The sequence below is a fragment of the Sturnus vulgaris genome, chromosome 12 (assembly GCF_052056855.1).
Source record: "Sturnus vulgaris isolate bStuVul1 chromosome 12, bStuVul1.hap1, whole genome shotgun sequence".
NCBI classification, from domain to species: Eukaryota; Metazoa; Chordata; class Aves; order Passeriformes; family Sturnidae; genus Sturnus; species Sturnus vulgaris.
Genome location: NC_142254.1, coordinates 19,379,581 through 19,398,705, shown reverse-complemented (window position 1 = coordinate 19,398,705; position 19,125 = coordinate 19,379,581). Strand labels below are relative to the sequence as shown.

The 19,125-nt window shown below is 58.8% G+C and overlaps 1 protein-coding gene across 6 annotated transcripts in view; it reads left to right on the top strand.

Annotated features, from left to right (window-relative positions):
* The window catches only part of GSE1 (Gse1 coiled-coil protein), a 63,959-nt gene extending 45,059 nt beyond the window's left edge, over nt 1-18,900 (top strand). For 3 of the 6 annotated variants that reach the window (XM_088172115.1, XM_088172109.1, XM_088172110.1), the window contains exons 2-16: nt 3,621-3,839; nt 7,210-7,409; nt 8,734-8,915; nt 9,053-9,250; nt 9,437-9,628; nt 9,901-10,217; nt 10,592-10,916; nt 12,535-13,115; nt 13,663-13,775; nt 14,329-14,599; nt 14,702-14,824; nt 14,931-15,299; nt 16,243-16,500; nt 16,863-16,966; nt 17,921-18,900. In XM_088172115.1, coding sequence (XP_088028241.1) covers nt 3,623-3,839; nt 7,210-7,409; nt 8,734-8,915; nt 9,053-9,250; nt 9,437-9,628; nt 9,901-10,217; nt 10,592-10,916; nt 12,535-13,115; nt 13,663-13,775; nt 14,329-14,599; nt 14,702-14,824; nt 14,931-15,299; nt 16,243-16,500; nt 16,863-16,966; nt 17,921-18,055 — 3,585 coding nt within the window. In that variant the 5' untranslated portion in view covers nt 3,621-3,622 and the 3' untranslated portion in view covers nt 18,056-18,900. The remainder of the gene's footprint in view (nt 1-3,620; nt 3,840-7,209; nt 7,410-8,733; nt 8,916-9,052; nt 9,251-9,436; nt 9,629-9,900; nt 10,218-10,591; nt 10,917-12,534; nt 13,116-13,662; nt 13,776-14,328; nt 14,600-14,701; nt 14,825-14,930; nt 15,300-16,242; nt 16,501-16,862; nt 16,967-17,920) is intronic. The other 3 variants (XM_088172114.1, XM_088172111.1, XM_088172112.1) reach the window with 3 other exon arrangements.
* The last annotated feature ends 225 nt before the right edge of the window (nt 18,901-19,125 follow it).

The following is a 19,125-nucleotide window of genomic DNA, read 5'->3' as shown; positions in this document are numbered from 1 at the left end:
CCAGCTGCGGGGTGGGTGCGGATCCATCCCGGGGGAGGAGGATGCAGGATGCTCGTCTCTCCCCACTCCCTCGGCCTCCCACCGCACTGGGTTTTTTTCCGCTCCATTTGCCAGGGGCTGGAGCTGCTGCCTGATCGTATTTGGTAATAAATTATTAGTTCCAGCACTTGGGAGCCCGGCAGCTCAAAATAGCTGCTGTAAGAGCGGGCGGCTGGTGCAGGTCGAGTTCAATGGCAATCTGCTCCCAAGGGCACTCCACGCTCATTAGAGGCCTTTCAAGGTGCTGGGAAGGGGGCAATCGGGAGCCAAGGTGCTAAACCTGCCCACTTTCCATTTCCCGACAGCAGAACGCCGTGCCCAGGGATTTCTGGGCGCTGGGAGCCCATCCCTGCCCCTCGCTGCCCGCTCCAGCCTGCCCGCAGCGGCTGCCAAGGGGTTTTATTTGTCTCCAGCCCCACCAGGCAGCCAGACTGGTTCTGCTCTCGCTGCCGGAGGAGGCTCCCGCTGCCAAAAAACCCGCCAGCATCATCAGGAGCAGATGGAGAGAACATGGCACGCTCCCAGCTCCCGGCTCCCAGCCCTGAGCCGGGGATGCGGGGGTTCGGGGGGGCGGGAGCGCCGCTCCAGGAGTCAGGGGTTTGGGGTCCTGTGCCGTCGGAGATGCCAGCCCCATGGCGAGTGCCATGTGTGGCGCTGCGGGAAGGGTGAGGGGAGCGTGGCAGTGACCCTGCCATCCCCGCTCCTCCTCCTCCTCTGCCTGCTCCCGCGGGCAGGCAGCCAGCGGGCACCGGGAATGCCAGACACTCCCTGTACTGCTGTGCCCGGGCACATGCTGTGGGAGGGACGGGGACAGGGTGACACATCGCCTGCTCCCCGCTCCCTAACCTCCCTTGTGGCCTCAGCGGGGGATCCAGGTGGCCCCCACAGCCCCCTTGCCTTTGTGTGTGTGGGGTACAGGCATCATTTTCCAAAGGGAGGTGTACGTGAGAGTGCCAGCCCTGTACCCACACAGGGCTGGGGACAGCGGAGAGACAGCATGTCCCGTTTTGGGGTTCATCTCCCCGCCCTGGTGAGGCAACCGCTGCCATGACCCCGGGCTGCTCCAGGCACCAAACTTGACCTGTTTTTCCACACGGATCTGCCTGCTGAGAGAAGCAGCCGGGGAGGGGCAGAGCTGGGGGGGCCCCACCTCACCGTGGGGCGTCACGGCGTCCCCAGCCACCCGCAGGGGTGAGTGCCACCTACACTGTGCCAGGGATGGGATGCCGGAGGGATGGGGGGGATGCAGCGTGGCAACCCCACTTCCCATCCCATCCCATCCCATCCCATCCCATCCCATCCCATCCCATCCCATCCCATCCCGTCCCGTCCCGTCCCGTCCCGTCCCGTCCCGTCCCGTCCCGTCCCGTCCCGTCCCGTCCCGTGTGGATGCTCCCGCCCAGCCAGCTCTCCGTGCCTCAGTTTCCCCAGCTGGCAGCTGTCCCATGGAGCAGCCCAGGGACGCCTGGACAGACGGACGCCAGCGCCGGCGGGGCACGGCGGGTGAGCGGCGCTGCTCGGGCCCCAGCCGGGGTGGAGGCGCCGATTTTATCACCGGGAGGGAGCGGCAGAACTGGTTTGGAGCGCGGCTGGGGCAGCGGCACAGCTCAGCCCGGGGGGCACTCGAGCTCCCCGCACGCTGCCCGGCCACTCGCCCGCTCCCTGCTGCCCTGAGCTCGCCTGGAAAATCCCGTTGGGATCATGAGTTGGCCGAGAGGCGTTTGGGGCCGCTGGGATCAGCTGAGCATCACACGGGTGATACCCTGCAGCCAGCCCCGTGCCCGTGTGCCAGCCTGCTGATCCCACCGGGTGGCTGGGAAAGCGTCTCCAGACCTGGATTGGGGCTGGAAACGGGGGGGTTAATTTGGGGTTAATAGGTGGGGAGGAACTGGGGGGCACTGGGAAGTGTTTGAGTCTGTGCCTGGAGGTTGTGGGACAGTGCCTGGAGGATGCAGGGCTGAGCCTGGGGATTCAGGTTTGTGCCTGGTGGATGTGGGGCAGTGCCTGGAGGATGCAGGGCTGTGCCAAGGGGATGCCAGGCAGTGCCTGGGATATATGGAGCAGTGCCTGGAGGCTGTGGGGCAGTGCTGGGAGAATGCAGAGCTGTGCCAAAGGGATGCTGGGCAGTGCCTGGGGAATGTGGGGCAATGCTCAGGGGTGCATGGGAGCTGCAAGCTGTGCCTGGAGTGCCGTGTCCCCTTTGGATGATGCGTGGGTGCCTGGTGCTGCAGGCAGATCCCGGTGCCACCTCTCTCTGGGGTTGGCACCGAACCCTCACCCGGGGCTGGAGCAGAGCCCGGGGGTGCCAGCACAGAGCCCAGGGGTGCCGGGGCCAGGCTGGCGTGGCGGGTTGGCTTCCCAGCTGTTCTGGTAATGAATTTACATGAGCCGAGCGTGTCGACAAGGCGGCAGTCAATGGCTGAGAGCACCGGAGTTAATAAATGCTTGTATAATGAGGGCAGAGGGGAGCGCGCCGCCGCGCCGGCCGCCTCTCCTGGGGCCGGGGGGCAAAGATTAATCAACGCTGAGTGCCCCCCGTGCCCCCCCGGCTCCCGCGGCGCCCGCAGTGCTTGCCTGCCCATCCGCGGGATGCTCCGGGGATGCTCCATCCACCCTCCCTGCAGAGGATGCTCCAGGTGTTCAATGCCTCGAGCTGCCTCCAGGCCTGCTGAGAGTTGGGGGCTGCCCCACGACCCCCCTGTCCTCCTGCCCACCTGGGAGCCGGGCTAATTTTAGGCTGGTGTTAATGAAGCTGCTGGGTGAAGTCTATTTTAAGGGCCCCTGACATCAGCAGTTGCTGTTTTGGGAGGTGGAGAGCCCTGGAGCGATTGGTGTGACAGCTGGGGGAGCTCGGGGAGGGCTGCACCCTCCTGCTCAGCACCTGAACCTCACTTTTGGGGTCACTGTGCCCTGTAGCAACTCGGGGCTTTGGGGTGCAGTGATGGGGATTTGAGGCGTGAGGATCTGAAGGTGCAGTGTGGGGAGCTGGGGGTGCTGTGCTGGGGATCCAGGGATGCAGTATCGGGGTTTTGGGGGTGCAGCGATGGGGATTTAAGGATGCAGTTCTGGGGATCCAGGGATGTGTTACTGGGGATTTGAAGGTGCAATTCTGAAGACCTAGGGATCAAATATTGTTAATCCAGGGATTCAGCAGTGGAAGTTTGGGGGCGCAGTGCTGCAAATCCAGGGATGCAATATTGGGGATTTAGGGGTACAGTGGTGGCGATTTGAGTGTGCAGTGTCTGAGATTTGGGGGTGCAACAGTGGCAGTTAGGGGTGCAGCAGTGGTCCTTTGGGTTTTGGCAGCACCATGCGAGTCAGGGGACTGTGCCTCTCCCCGTCACCTCCATCAGGATGCTGAAGTCCCTGTGTCCCTCCAAAACACTCTGTCCATCCCTGCGGAGCTCTGCTGAGCCCTCCTGCTCCATCATCCAGGGGTTCAGTGGGATGCTGGGAGACGCTTCCCCCCATCTCTGAACTCGGGGTGCATTTTGGGGCGGCATGGTGAACTAGAGGAAAGGTTTTAGGGGGAACTGAAGATCCTGTCTCCACGTGTCTAACCCGGTGTGTCTCATTCACAGGCATGAGCCATGAGCCGAAGTCGCCGTCCCTAGGAATGCTCTCCACGGCCACCCGCACCACTGCCACCGTGAGCCCCCTGACCCCGTCCCCCCTGAACGGCTCCATCGTTCCCAATGGCAGCCCCGCTGCCAGCAGCACTTTGTCCGTCCAGGCAGCACCTTCCTCCAGCTTCGCCGCCGCCCTCCGCAAGCTCGCCAAGCAAGCCGAGGAGCCCAGAGGTGGGGACAGGGACAGGGGCAAGGACAGGGTGGGGACAAACACTGGTGCCTTTCCCAGGAGCTGGAGCTGGTGTTTTCCTGTCATTTCCCAGCTATGCCTTCTCCTGTTGTCGTGTCTCGAGGGGGCAGTTTGGGAATTCAATTCATCCGGAGTAATCCGAGTGCTGCGTTGCTCACTGTACCCTGGGACCAGCCCTGCTCCTTCCCACCATGCTACTTTTGCTGGAGTTTCCCCAAATTTGATATTTCCCCAGGTGAATTTCCCAGCTGAACAGCTCCAGGAGGTGCCCAGCTCTTGTCTCCCACATCCTCCATCACACCCCCCTGTCTCTGTTTGGATGTGGGTGTGAGCTGCTTCTGGAGCAGCTTGCGGGTGCCCCACAGCCTTTGGGATGCCCCACAGCCCCTGGCCTGCCCCATAACTGCCCCACACTGCCAGGCAGAGCTGTACATGGACTGGGACTGTGTTTACTGTAGGATCCCCTATATCCCCTGGTCATGCTCCATACCTGGAGCACCCCGAGGTCTCCCTTTCCTCATGGAGCATATCTCATGGGAATTTCCAGGGCTTCCACACCCAGAGGGGAGGCAGCCAGTCTCCGGGCTGGGAAGTGTTTTAGGAGACTGCTGGTATCATCAATTTAGGATGAAATAGTCTTTATCCCTGCTATTTGCATCGGTGGGTGTTCCCTTTGGATCAGTGCTTGGACACTTTGATCCCTGGAAAAGACACCCAACCCTTTTGCAAGATGTTTTTTGCAAAGTCTTTTTGGAAGACCCTATTTAAAAGGCCCTTTTGGCACAATCCTTTTTCCAAGACCCCTTTTGCAAGGCTCTTTTTGGAAAATCCTTTTTGGAAGCACCATCTACATGACCCTCCCTGCAGCCCCAAAATCTCTGGCACAGCCATGACCTGAAGCATTGGCTGCTCCCAAGGAAATGTGTGGGGATAGCAGGTCCCTGTAACTCTGAGGGAACCAGGTCTTGGTGATGCTTCATCCTCTCTGGAAGCTCCTGGTTTTTCCCAGCTGCTTCCTCTGGAACCCATCTGCTTCCTTTAGAGCGATTGATTGAGTTTGGGGAATTATTTTGATTTATTTTCGCCTCGCACCCCACAGTTTGTGCCCTCCCTGTGCTGCTCAGCCCATCCCAAGGGACATCATCAGGTTTGGGCATGGATTTTATGGCACTGGAGAGAAGCAGTCACATTGTTTTTGGATTTCCCCTTAACACTTTCGTAGTTTGTTTCAAAAACCCCTCCCTTGCCCATTTGGGTGCCTCAAGTCACCCATCCCAGAGGTTTTTGATCCGTGTGGGTTTGGGTGTGTGTTGGGAAGGGGGTTTTTCTCCTTGCTGTGGTTTTTAGCACCAGGAAACGAATTGCTTTTCCCTCAAATCCTCACCCACTTCCCACAACAGGAGATGCTCACTCCACTTCCCTTCCCACCTCTGGAGATGCTCCGCTCTGGCAGATGCCAGATCCACACAGGATCACTGTATTTTTTCCAGCTTTATGGGCTCACAGGTGTGCTGGCACATCCCTAGGGATATCCTACTGCTCCAGAGCATCCCAAACTGTCAAGGCTCATCCTGACTGACCCCTTCCCAGCAAAGCCCCACAAAGCCACCGCCTGCCCGGGGGCTGCTGCCTCTTGTCCTGCCCGAGGCTGTCCGCAGGGTGGGTTTTATTCCACCCCTCCTTCCCTTCTTTTTTCCCCAGTTCTCCAGTCAGGGTCTCAGCTGTTAATTACATTTGCCTGTCAGCCCGGGCTGCTAATCTGCTATCGCTGAGCGGGAAGCGGGAGGTCAGAAAACAAAGGTGACACCATCACACTGTGCCTCTTGTCATCTCCAATCCAGATTAGTTTCATTGACTAACTCCTGGCTGAATACCACCAGTTAATTATAACGATCACAAACCCTCCCGTTTAAAGCCACACAGCGAGAATTAAGGTTCTGAAGTAAGACTTTAGCTTCATTAATTGCCGGGCTCATTGTGATGGTATTGATTGTTAACGCTATCGCGTGGTGAGTAATGGCTTCCCAGCTCAGAGGGGATTAGGCTGCTAATTGTTGTTGGCCTTGCGCTGACAAGATAGACTTCAGTGGGTGTCAAATCGGCCTCCTTTGTCGGGGACAGCCTTTCTCCTTCCCCCAGCCTTGCTGCTCTTCAAATGAAAGCGATTCGGAGCGACTCGGGAATAATTAATCAGGGAGGGCGGCCGGCAGCGGGGATGCTCCGCTTGGCCTCTGCTCTGCTGAGCATCCTTCCCACAGAGCGTCCTTCTGGAGCATCCTTCCCACCCAGCATCCCTTCTGCTGCCCGGGGATGCTCCTGCTTCCCCTGGCATTCCCAGCCTCCTGGTTCCCTCCTGGTGGTGTGTGGCGTGAGGAGAGGGCAAGGGGATGGAGTTGGGGTGCAGGGTGAGGAGCTGTGTCCTGCTGTGTCCACAGGACAGGAGATGGCTGGCACTCTCAGGGGAGTGGCCTTGCACACTCAGGAAAGTGAGGGGACACCCTGCACGCTCAGGGGAGCCGAAGCCTCTCTCCATGCCCTGCCCACTGCCTGGGAGCATCGCTGTCACCTCATCCTGGGAGCACAGCCCACTCCTCACTTTCCGACAGCTGATCCTTGCTGGCATGTTGGAATCTCCCTCTAACCCAGGCTCTGGGATGGAGGGAGCAGAGTTTGGGGGTTCAGAGCCCCCCCAGACTGCCCAGCTGTGTTTGGGGAATGGGAAGTGTTCTATGGAAAAGACACCAGGCTCCCTGTGCCCCGGTTAATGTGGAATTTGTATTTCTCTGCTTTTCCTGTTCTCCACTTTCACTCCCTTTTTATTTTTCCTTTGGAAATATGGCCAGCATCCCTAGGGTGGGGATAAGTTAAAGTACAGATGTATTATGCAAATGAAACCAAAGCCTTGCCCAAGGGTTTCAGGGAGTCACTCCTTCATCCCAGTGTCTCCAGAGGCCCTGGCTTGTCCGTGACAACTTCTGCAGCTGGATTAAGGAGTCTCTGGGTTTGCCTTGGGAAGATGTGGCTGTCTGGGGCCGGCATCACATCGGTGTCACTTGTGCTGAGGGGTTTTGTGAGGTTTGGCAGTCCCTGTTAGGTGGGAGCAAGAGGCTGCCCCGTCCCACTGTGTTGGGTGGAGCCTTCAGCACCACTGGGAACTTCTGGGATGGGAGGATGTGGGTCCAGTTTGGGAGTCTGGCAGGATGCTGAACGCCCTGAGTGCATCCCAGTGCCCCACCCGTGCTCCCTGCAGTGACACATCCTGTCACGAATGGCTCCAGCTCCTTCAGAGGGTGGTTTCATCCAGTTCACTGCTGTTTTCCTAACTTATTTCAATTTCTGATTTAATTCCAGGGTCCTCACTAAGCAGCGAGTCGTCCCCAGTGTCCTCACCGGCCACCAACCACAGCTCCCCCGCCAGCACACCCAAACGTGGCCCCATGGGCCCCATCATCGTGCCCCCAGGGGGGCACAGCGTGCCCAGCACGCCGCCCGTCGTCACCATCGCCCCCACCAAGACGGTCAACGGGGTCTGGAGGAGCGAGGGCAGACAGGTATGGCTGTGCTCGGGGGTTGCCTGGCCCCCCTGAAGGATGGAGGGCTACCGTGGGATCACTGGGCTGCCCACATTTTGTCCCTTCCCCTCCCCGCTGTGTCCCTGAGCTGTGTCACCATCGTCCCCCTGCTGCCATCATCCCCGGGCTGCCATCCGGAGGGGAGTGTGAGGAAGGAGGAGGAGGAGGGGGGGGGGGTGAGGAGTGGGGGGAGAGCAGCTAATTAAGAAGCATCGTTAGTGGTTCTCCTCTCCTCCGCATGCTACAAGCAGATTCCCGGGGGGATTATGCCACTTGGAAAGACTAATTAAACCACAAAGCGGAGAGGCGAGGCTAGGGGATGAGAAACGCTGGGGGCAGGGGTGGGGAGGAAAAAAATAAATGGAACTGTGATCCTCGGGAGCTCAGAGGGGTGTGTGGGGTGTCCGGGAGCTCCCCAGCCCGGTGTCACCCCCGTGTCCCCCCCGGTGTGGGGGTTAACCGAGCGTGGTGATTGTCTGGCAGACAATCCGAGATGGGAGGTAATTAGAGCAGAGCCTGGCACGCACAATGAGCTCCGCGCAGGCGGCAGGAGTGGTGGCCAGGGGGGGACACCGTGCCCTTTGTGGTGACCTTGGGGCTGCCCCTGCCCTGGAGGGGCTGCGGTGGGGAGGGGGATGCTGTAGGTGCCGCCATCGTCTTCCTCCTGAGCTGCTAAATGGAGATGATGCAATGAAAAATAATAATTTTTAAACCAAAACTTGCTTTGCTGGGGAGTCGCCCCACTAATTGTCAGATCCTGTGGGGTCTCTTGTCACCCCAAGTTGTTCCCCCTTTGCTAGGGGTCCCTCCCCAGCTGGAGGGAGTGACCTTCATCCTGACACCAGGGGTGGGAGCTGATGGAAAGCGGCTGAGGCCCTGTGGGAGGGTGCTGATGCCGGGGGGATTGTGGGCTGACCCCTGGGTTATGGCCCTTATCAAAGGCCGCCTGGATTTCCCCCCGGCCGTGTCACTCCTCCCCGGATGATTAATAGCTCGGGAGAACAAAGCAGCCATAAATCTCCAGGCAGGTAATGGGTGTCTTGCCCTCAGCTCTGCCCTGGCTTCAGCACCTCCTTTCCCACTGGGGCCCCCCTGGTGTAGCCTCCCAGACCCTCCCACGCTTCCAGCTGCCTTTCCAAAGCCTGGATGGAGGAGATGCCCTGGTGGATGAATCCTTCCCTGGGTACTGGTGCTAGCCAGGGCACGCTGGAGACCTACTGAGGGTCTTGGGGTGGGGACACAGCAGGAATTCCCCATCCCCTGCTGTCCCCCATCTTGGCATTCCTGCCCCTTTGCCTTCCAGCAGGAAGCAGGGTCACGAGGCAGCAGCAGCAGCGCCGGCCGCGAGCGCCTCATCTCGGAGCCCCCCCTCGCACAGGAGAAAGCGGGGGGTCCCACTGTCCCCTCCCACCTCCTGGGGACACCCTACTCCTTCGGGCTGCCCCCCAGCTCCGTGGTCCAGGACTCCCGCTTCCCGCCTCTCAAGTGAGTCTGCTCGGGATGGACGGGTTTGCAGGATGCGGGCGTCCCCTGCGAGCTCTGGTGTCACCTGGGGGAGGTGACATCTCCCCCAGGGAGATGGTGACCTGCCCAGGGGTGGTGACCATCTCCTTGCCCCCCAGCCTGCAGCGGCCGGTCCACCACGTGGTGCCTCCCAGCGCGGTGACCGAGGATTACCTGCGGAGCTTCCGTCCCTACCACACGGCCGAGGATCTCCGCATGTCCTCCCTGCCTCCCCTCGGCCTCGACCCGGCCACTGCCGCCGCCTACTACCACCCCAGCTACCTGACACATCACCCCTTCCCTCATCCTGCCTTCAGGTGGGCACCTCCCAGCCTTGGGATACCACTGGATGAGCTTTGGGGTGTTGGGAGGTGGGAGCATGATCCATTGAGGGCGTTTGGGGGCTCTCCATCCCTTTCTCCCAGTAGAAGGCAGCCCCCATCTGGCTCCTGGGAGGGGAATTGAGGGGTTCTTTGCCCGTCTGAGCATCCCTGTCTCCCCAGGATGGATGAGTCGTACTGCCTGTCGGCACTGAGGACCCCCTTCTACCCGCTGCCAGCGCCGGGCTCGCTGCCACCCCTGCACCCCTCGGCCATGCACCTGCACCTCTCGGGGGTCCGGTACCCCCCCGAGCTCTCCCACTCCTCCCTGTCCGCCCTGCAGTCCGAGCGCATCTCCAGCCTGGCAGCCGAGAGGTACGGAAGGGCATGGATGGTGGGGGGGATGGGTGGGGGTGCTCCAGAGGATGCTGACAGAGGACCAGGGGTGGTTTTGGGATGCTCTAGGAATGCTGACAGGTGACTAGGGATTTGGGGGTGCTGCAGAGGATGCTGACAGGTGCCCAGGGGTGCTGGGAAGGTTGAAGGGTGATTCAGAGCGTGCTGACAGGCATCCAGGATTGATTTTAGGGGTGCTCCAAGGGAGGATGTTTGGGGTTGGTGCTTTTCTTTTTGATTTTTCTCTGCAGGCTGCAAATGGACGAGGAGCTGCGGCAGAGGGAGCGGGAGAGGGAGCGGGAGAAGGAGCGGGAGCGAGAAGCCGACCGGGAGCGGGAGAAGGAGCGAGAACGGGAGCGGGAACGCGAGAAGGAGCTGGAGCGCGAGCGGGAAAAGGAGCGGGAGCGGGAGCTGGAGAGGCAGCGGGAACGTGCCCGGGAGAAGGAGCTGAGCATGGTGAAAGCCATGGAGGGGCCCTTCCTCCCCGTGGCGGAGCTGCACGGGCTGCGGGGGCACCCGGCCGAGGAGCGGGGCAAGCCGGTGGAGCCGCTGGCACCCAGCAGAGCAGGTAACGCTCGCCTTGCAGAGCTTGCCTTGGTCCCCTCTCCCCTCCAGATGGCAAAGCTGAGGGGGTTGGTGGCCCCGGGAGGTGGCTGGGGATGGGGATGGGCTGTCCTGGCTGCCAGGAGCTTTGCCAGGAGCCCAGCTGCGGCAGCTCGGAGCGGCGGCGCGGTGCCTGTGCCATCTGACTCGGGCTGGGCTGGCACCGTGCCCGGTGCATGTGGGGCAGCTGGGCTGGCAGCGAGTGGGCAGCCCCCTGTGCTGAGCTCTGACCGGTGGCAGCCCCACAGCTCCGGGTCCCTGCCACCCACAGCAACAAACACTCGCCCCAAAACACCCTCCCTCTTTCCCTGACTCTCCATCACCCCTTTTCCACCGCAGACAAACTCAAGGACTCGGTGCTGCCCACGCCAAAACCCATCCAGCACCCTCTGCACCCACCACCAGGATCCCACCACCCCGTGCCCAGCCTCATCCCCAACCACAGCGTGTTCCCTCTGCCCGGAAGCAGCGCGGCCACGGCGCTGCTCATCCACCGCACCAACGAGGAGGAGAAGTGGCTGGCCCGGCAGCGCCGGCTGCGCCAGGAGAAGGAGGATCGGCAATCCCAAGTCTCGGAGTTCCGGCAGCAAGTGCTGGAGCAGCACCTGGACATAGGGCGTGCCCCGAGCCAAGCTGAGCCCGAGCACCGTCCCGAGCACCCCAGGTAGGGATGCTGCCAGCCCTGCTCCAAGGGCAATACTTTCCCCCAAAACTGAGCTGTGTTTTCCTGTGTTGCAGCTGTCCTTGCTGGAATATCTGTATCTTAAGCTGGAGAGGGGCTTTGGACGAGGGAAAGGAGTGATAGTACAGAGGGAATGTCTTTATATAGAGAGAGTTAGATGGGATAGTGGGAAGACATGCTTCCCTGTGAGGGTGCTGAGGCCCTGGCACAGGATGCTCAGAGAAGCTGTGGCTGCCCAATGATCCCTGGAAGTGTCCAAGGCCAGGCTGGACGGGGCTTTGAGCAATCTGGTGTAGTGGAAGGTGTCCCTGCCCATGGCAGGGGGTGGAATAGGATGATCTTTAAGGTCTCTTTGCCCCATACCATTCCATGATGCCATGATAGGATGATTTATAGGATTTTCCCCTCAACCTGTGGCTGTGTCCACCCCATTACCCAGCTCTGCCCCTCATCAGGCATCCACCACCCCACGGCCGTGCCCCTCACACATCCCCTGAGCCAAAGCCACGGTGCCTGGCCGGTGCCAGCAGGTTCCTGCCACACAGTGCCAGCCAGACCGGCTGTGCTGGCAGTGCCAGGCGTTCCTGGTGCCCGACATCTGCGCGGCGGCAGGCGCCGAGCCCGGGAGGTGGCCGAGGGCCAGCGGTGAGTTGCCAGGTGCTGCCCAGCCACCAGCACCACTAATTGCAGCTTCCCCCTCCCAGGCAGTGGGGCTGGGCAATGGATGCCTCATTTTGGGGGCACCTGCGCCGAGCCTGGGCAGTTTGGGGGGCAGCAGAGCGTGCCCACACCCCCGGATTGATTGACAAAGCCTTGCTCACCCCCGTGGCTGAGCACTTAAGCAGTGCAAGCTCATCCAGCCAGCTCTGCCGCCTGCTCCCTTTGTTATTTTTGGGTATCCAGGGGATTAGCGCGGCTCATGGAGGATAATAAGGAGCGGATCACGGGGCGGCACAAAGGCGAGCGCCCGCCGCGGGCTCCCTTCCCCATCCGCTCCTCCCACCCCAAAATAGAGAGGAGATAGCAAGGTCACCCCGAAACACCTGCAGCTGGGGATATTCCATCCCCATCCTTTTCCTGCATCCTGGGGAGGGGATGGGCTGTGCTCCCCGCCGGTGGTGACTCGATGGCGGCACCGAGCTGAAGCCGCTGCTCCGCACGCGGAGCTCCGGGGCACTGGAGCGGAAAAGTGTTAAATGCACAGCTTGGGCACATGAAATATTTATCCTGCAAACGGGCTGGCTCTGGCTCTGGCTGTCAGAGGAGGGCTGCACTGGGGCACTGCCCTGGCCACGGGGCTGTGGCAGGACTGGTGGCTCGCTTGTCCCCATGCAGGGGTCAAGGCTGGCGTCTCCCACCCACTGCTCCTGGGATGCAGCCGCATCCCTGCCCAACACACCCATGCACAGCCTTAACTCTGCCCCCAGCCCTCAGGTTTGTGGCAGGGAGGGGACAACTGTGGGATCCCCACATGCACAAACCCGTCTGGGTGTTCCGCACAGGGATTTTTCTCCCCAAAATCCCCCGGGGCTGGAGTGCTGCCAGCTCTCCGGTGGCAGTGCCAGCTCCTCACCTTTCCGGTGCTCTCCTCTCCCTGCAGGTTGGGATCAAGCCGCCACGAGCCAAGCAGCCGGGAGCCAGGGCAGCACTTTGGCGGTCCCCCACCCCTCATCTCCCCCAAACCCCAGCACCACCCTGTCACCACGTCCCTCTGGAACCCTGTCTCGCTGATGGAGAGCCCCCCCGACCCTCCCCGGCGCCTCCCCGAGCCCCACGCCCTCCACAGCCACCCAGCACCCTTCGAGCCCGGCCGCCAGGGCATCCCACTGGTAAAGGTGGAGAGAGTCTTCTGCCCAGAGAAGCTGGAGGAGGGGCCGAGGAAGAGGGACACTCTGGAGAAATACCCCCCGGGACGGGAGCCTGGTGCCCCGGAGCACGGGGCCTTCACCCATACCCCCTTCTTAGCTGAGCTGGAAAAGTCCACTCAGAGCATCCTGAGCCAGCAGAGAGCCCCAGCCACCCCGTTCTCCGAGGCCACCAAGCCCAGCTCGCCCTACCGGCCCCCCCAGCCCCGTGCCCAGGACCCCATGTACATCTACGACGAATTCGTGCAGCAGCACCGCAGGCTGGTCAGCAAACTGGACCTGGAGGAGCGCCGGAGGCGGGAGGCCCGTGAGAAAGGTGAGGGAGCAGGGATTTCCCCCCCTGGCACCAGGAACTGGCCAGGGGTCTCCCAGGGATGCCGACGTTCCCACATCCGAGCAGTTCGGTAAACCCTGCGCTCCAGACTTGCCTGATGAATAAATGATGAACTGGAGCTAATAAGAGGGTTTTAAATATTGATGGGGTTGCTGGAGCGGGGATGGGAACAGCGGTGAGGAGGAGATGGAGAGCTGGGAGGGGCTGGGATTGCTGTCCCCACTCCAGTGGGATGGGGGCTCAGCCACAGCCTCCCCAACCTGTCACCCAGCGACCCCCTGCCACCATCCCACAGAGATGCCAAGAGAGGTGGGTGATGCCCTCCGAGGTCCCACAGCTGTTGGAGAGGGGACAGGGCTCCCCCCACCCTGCTGGGCCCCACGTTGGACTCACATCACTCCCTTCTGACATCCTACCCTGCTGCACTCCCATCCCCAGTGGCGTTCCCCTGTGTCCCAGAAGATTCCCCAGGATCCCAGCAGGTCCCCAAGGTGTCCCCAGCCTCACGCCAGCCTCTCCCCATCCCCAGGGTACTACTACGACCTGGATGACTCCTGTGACGACAGCGACGAGGAGGAGGTGCGGGCCCATCTCCGCTGCGTGGCTGAGCAGCCCCCGCTGAAGCTGGACACGTCCTCTGAGGTACTGGTGGCACCCCCTGTCCCCTCCCTGGGGGAGCGGCCCCTCCTTTTCACCAGTTCCCAGTGCCCAATAAAGCCACCATTTCCACATGTCTGCAGAGGGGGTTAGAGGTGGGGGTGATGAGGATGGGGAGGGAGATGGGTAATGGAGATTGGGGATGGAAATGGGAATGGTGGTAAGGGTGGGCATTGGAACGGGAATGGGGGTGGGATGAGGATGAGGATGGGAACAGGAATGAAAATGAGGATGATGAGAATGGGGGTGGGTAATGGAGATGGGGATGGTGGTAAGGGTGGGCATTGGAATGGGAGTGGGGGTGGGATGAGGATGGGGATGGGAACAGGAATGAAAATAAGGATGAGGGGAATGGGGATGACAATAGGGATGGGGAATGGAGATAAGAATGGAGATGGGAATGGAGATGGGGATCACAACGGGGATGAGAGGATGCATGAGGACGGGAATAGGAATGAAGACGAGGATGACAATGGGCGTGGGGATGAAGATGAGGACGGGGCATGACCCTGCTCTTCTCTCCCCCTGGCCGCCCCAGAAGCTGGAGTTCCTGCAGCTCTTCGGCCTCACCACGCAGCAGCAGAAGGAGGAACTGCTGAGCCAGAAGCGGCGCAAGCGGCGGCGGATGCTGCGGGAGCGGAGCCCCTCTCCCCCCACGGTGCAGAACAAGCGCCGCACGCCCTCCCCGCGCCTCCCGCTCTCCACCCGCTACAGCCCCGACGAGATGAACAACAGCCCCAACTTCGAGGAGAAGAAACGCTTCCTCACCATCTTCAACCTCACGCACATCAGCGCCGAGAAGAGGAAAGGTAACAGCCATGGCCTGTGCCTGCTTGGGTTGGGAGTGCTCTGGGGGGTCTGCCTTGGGCCCTGAGCTGGCTCTGCTGAGCAGAGGCTACACTAAACCTCAGCTTCCCATGCTGCAGACAAGGAGAAGCTGGTGGAGATGCTGCAGGCCATGAAGCAGAAGACCACACCAGCTGCCGTGGTGGTGAAGAGCTCCCCGCGGGACAGCCCCGGTGCCCCCAGCACTGGTAAGCGCCCGAGTCCTTCCCTGGCTCTTGGGTTGGGGGGCACAGCTTTGCCTTGAGGGGTGCACGGAGTCCTGGCTACAGCCAACTGCTGCTCCTCTTCCCAAAGAGCCTCCAGTGCCGCCGCTCCTGCTGGACCTGGATAAACCCGTGGGCATCGCCGTCTCCGTGCCGGAGGTGCCGAAAGCAGCAGAAGCCTCCAGGTTAGAGCAGCTGAGACCTCAGGAGCCAGCGAGGCCCAAGGAGTCGGGCACGGCACCGGAGAAGCCCCGGCTGAGCGATGGGCACCCCGGGAAGAAGGCTCTGAGCATCCTCAGCTACGTCAGGGGGCCCCTCCCCAAGGACATCCCGGTGCCGCTGTCCCACAGCATGAACGGCAAGAGCAAGCCCTGGGAGCCCTTCATTGCCGAGGAATTTGCCCACCAGTTCCATGAGTCGGTGCTGCAGTCCACGCAGAAGGCGCTGCAGAAGCACAAAGGTAACGGGGAGTTGTTAGGAATTATTAAAGTCACTTAAAGAGTCGCCAGAAAAAGTATCAGAAAAAACAGGTTTAGTGTAAAAGCAGTGTCACAACAAAGTTCGTTGGCAAGGTTTACTCTCCTCTTTATTGGATGGTTAAAGCACTCTGAGGAAAAGCAAACAAAAATCCAAAGTCAATAAATAAACCCCAAATAATCGGCTTGGAGGCTGGAGAGGGGGAAACAAAAGGTTAGGAAGGGGTAAGGACAAAAAGGAATATGGAAGACCCTTGTGTCACAAGTTCAGAGTAGACCCCTGTGCTAAACTGAGCCAGGACTTGATCAACAGGTTATGTTTAAAGGCCCAACAGCACTTAAACTGAACAGCACTTAGCAACATTTAAAGTTACTGATAATATAAACAATTTAGCAAGGGATTAATACAGAATTTACTGTACCACACAACAATAACTTCCTTACATGCCTAACTTACAAATCTAAGGTACTTAAGATTCCAGGAGACTAAGATTCTGCACTGAGTCCCACATTGAGCCCTTCTTGAGCCCCTTCAGGGATGGGGACTCCACCACCTCTCAGGGCAATTCCTTCCAGTGTTTAACAACCCTACCAATCAAGAAATTCTCCTCGATGTCCAGAAAAAGAAGCAGGGATGCAGGAAGCTGGTTGAGTCTTGGACATCACCCCCATGTCCCCCCCACCAGGGTTTGACAGTGGCGTCCCATGAGCTTATTGCTGAAGCTAAAAATTAGGGATAACACAGCTCCAAAGCCTCCAAACTCACTCAGTCTAGTGATTGAAATAAATAAAACCACTCCAGCACTCAAAGAGTGATTAAAAACCCACAGAAGATGCTGTGAGCCCCTGAAAAATCTGGGAAGGGTGGGAATTAATGCCTTGAGGGAACATGGGGAGTGGACAGGGACTGACTGTGGCTGCCCACAGGGGGGACAGTGGAGCAGAACCACAAGCTGGACACCTCCATCCACTACAACATCCCGGAGCTGCAGGCGTCCACCCGCCTGGCCGGGCCCCCGCACAACGGCACGGCCGAGGGGCCACTCCGGCCACTGCCCCCCCGGGACTCGGCCTCCGAGGATGAGGAGGAGGAGGAGGAAGAGGAGGAAGAGGAGGAAGATTACCCCAGGCCCAAGTGGCAAGGGATCGAGGCAATTTTTGAAGCTTACCAGGAACATATAGAAGGTAAGGGGGTGCAGGGAGGGTAGAATTCCCAATTTGTGCTTTAGTTTCCCGTGGGAGGTGTCACTGGTTCCTGCTGGGATGAGTTGGGGAAGCACTGGGGGATCTCCAGCAGTGTAGGAGCAGCATGAAAGCAACAGGCACTGTTGTTTTCTCAAAAATTAATGTATGCATTAAAAATCGGTGTATTCACAGCTGCCCAGTGTCCTTCCAGTGGGACCTAATGATTCCCCACAGGCAGTGCCAGGGTTGGGAATGTTCTGGGATGCTGGGGGCAATCACTGCTGTCTGGGCAGGCCTAGAGTAGGGCTGGCACCTTCTGTGGGAGGGGCTGGTGCTCAGCCCTTGTCCTTTGGATGTTGCAGAACAAAACCTGGAGCGCCAAGTGCTGCAGACGCAGTGCCGGCGGCTGGAGGCCCAGCACTACACCCTGAGCCTGACAGCAGAGCAGCTGTCACACAGCATGGCGGTGAGTGGGGACAGGCACTCATCACCTGGGAACTCATCTCCTGGGCACCCATCCCCTGGGCACCCATCCCCTGGGCACCCATTCTCTGGGCACTCATCCCCTGGGCATCCAGCCTTCCCTGGTACCCAGCCTTCCCAGGATCTGACCTCGAGGCACCCAATCCTCCCACAGCCCATCCATTTACACATATTGTACCCATCCTGTGCAGTGTCCATTCCCTGCAGTGTCCAAACTCTGTGTCCATTCCTTACAGTGTCCATTCCCTGGAGTGCCCATTTCCTGCACTACCCCATCCATGCACTGCCCGTTTCCTGTAGTGCCCATCTCCTGCTATATCCCAAACCCTGCACTTCCCATTCCTTGCACTGCCCCATCCATGCTCTGTCTATGCCGTGCAACGTCCATCCCCTGCTATATCCCAAACTCTTCAGTTCCCAAACCCTGCTCTATCCCAAACTCTGCTATATCCCAAACTCTGCTATATCCCATCTCCTGCTGTATCCCAAACTCTGCTATATCCCAAACCCTGCTATATCCCAAATCCTGTAGTGCCCATCTCCTGCTATATCCCAAACTCTGCTATATCCCAAACTCTTCAGTTCCCAAACCCTGCTATATCCCAAACCCTGCAGTGCCCATCTCCTGCTATATCCCAAACCCTGCTATATCCCAAACCCTGCAGTGCCCATCTCCTGCTATATCCCAAACTCTGCTATGTCCCAAACCCTGCTATATCCCATCTCCTGCTACATCCCAAACCCTGCAGCACCCATTCCCTGCAGCACCCATCCCTTGTAGTGCCCTGCAGCACCCATCCCTTGTAGTGCCCGTTTTCCCGCACTGGCCATTCCTCGCAGCCCCCATTCCCAACACCACCCCCACCCTATTCCCTGCCCTACGAGCTGTCCAGTGCCTGACTGACCATCCCCTTTCCCTTTCCGTGGCTGCCTGCAGGAGCTGAGGAGCCAGAAGCAGAAGATGGTGTCGGAGCGGGAGCGCCTGCAAGCCGAGCTGGATCACCTGCGGAAGTGCCTTGCCTTGCCTGCAATGCAGTGGTCTAGGGGTTATTTCAAGGGGTATCCCAGGTGACGCTCCTTGGGCCAGGCCGAACATATAGTCTAGAAATAATAATCTATTTTATTACCTTGAATATTTAATATTTTTCACTGGGAGGTTTGAAGCTAAAATAATAAAATAAAATAATAAAAAAAAAAAAATACAACAACAAGACAAAAAGGAAAAAAAAAAAACAAACAAGCGAAACCACGACAACAAAATCGTTAATAATAAAAGGAAGAAAACAGACAAAAAAAAAAAAAAAAAGAGAAATAAATAAATGGAGAATGTGCCATGCATGAAGCAAATGGGAGCCGGGAGGAGCCGGGAGCCCACCCCACGGCCAGCAGCCCCTGGCATGTCCCCTCCTGTCCCCTCCTCTGGGGGCCACAGCTCTGAAGCCCCCCCTCCACCCACCTACACTTTATAACGCTCATTTTTGTTGGTTCTTTGGGTTTTTTTTTTTCTAAAAAAAAAAAAGAAAAAAAAGAAAAAAAAAAAAAAAAGACAATGAAAGACTCCACGACAACACTAAACCCGGTGGGGCCCCGCGGGGCCGGGTGCTGCCGGATCCTGCTCCCAGCACGGCACCCCCAGCCCGGGGTTTCCCCTGGAAATGCACTTCGCTATCAAAAAAATAAAGTCAATAAACTGGTTGAAGGTCCCTTTTTGTTCCTGGTTGGCGGGGAAGGGGCAGGGACATGCGCGGGGTCACTTTGGCACCCCGGCTTTGGGATTGAACAGGCGGAAAAAAAGAAAAAAGAGGAAAAAAAGAAAAAAAAGGTGTTTCAGCCTTGTACTGTGTATATATATTAAAAAACAACAAAGTTTTGTATGTTTTTATTGCTTTAATTATTGTTATAAAAAGCTTGCCCTTTTTTTTAAGATGTTTCTGCTTTTTTTTTTCCTTTTTTCCCCCCCTCCTTCTACCCCCCTGTTTTATTTTCTTCCTAGTTTGTTTTCGTTTTTATTTTGGCAAATGGATTAACTCGCTTTTTTAGTGTTTTTACTGCTGCTGGTTGGGCCAGAAAAGATATTGAAATGTTTTAAAAAGAATTGAAACCCAGGAAAAATAAATCCCCTTTTCCACTGGGGCAGGTCCT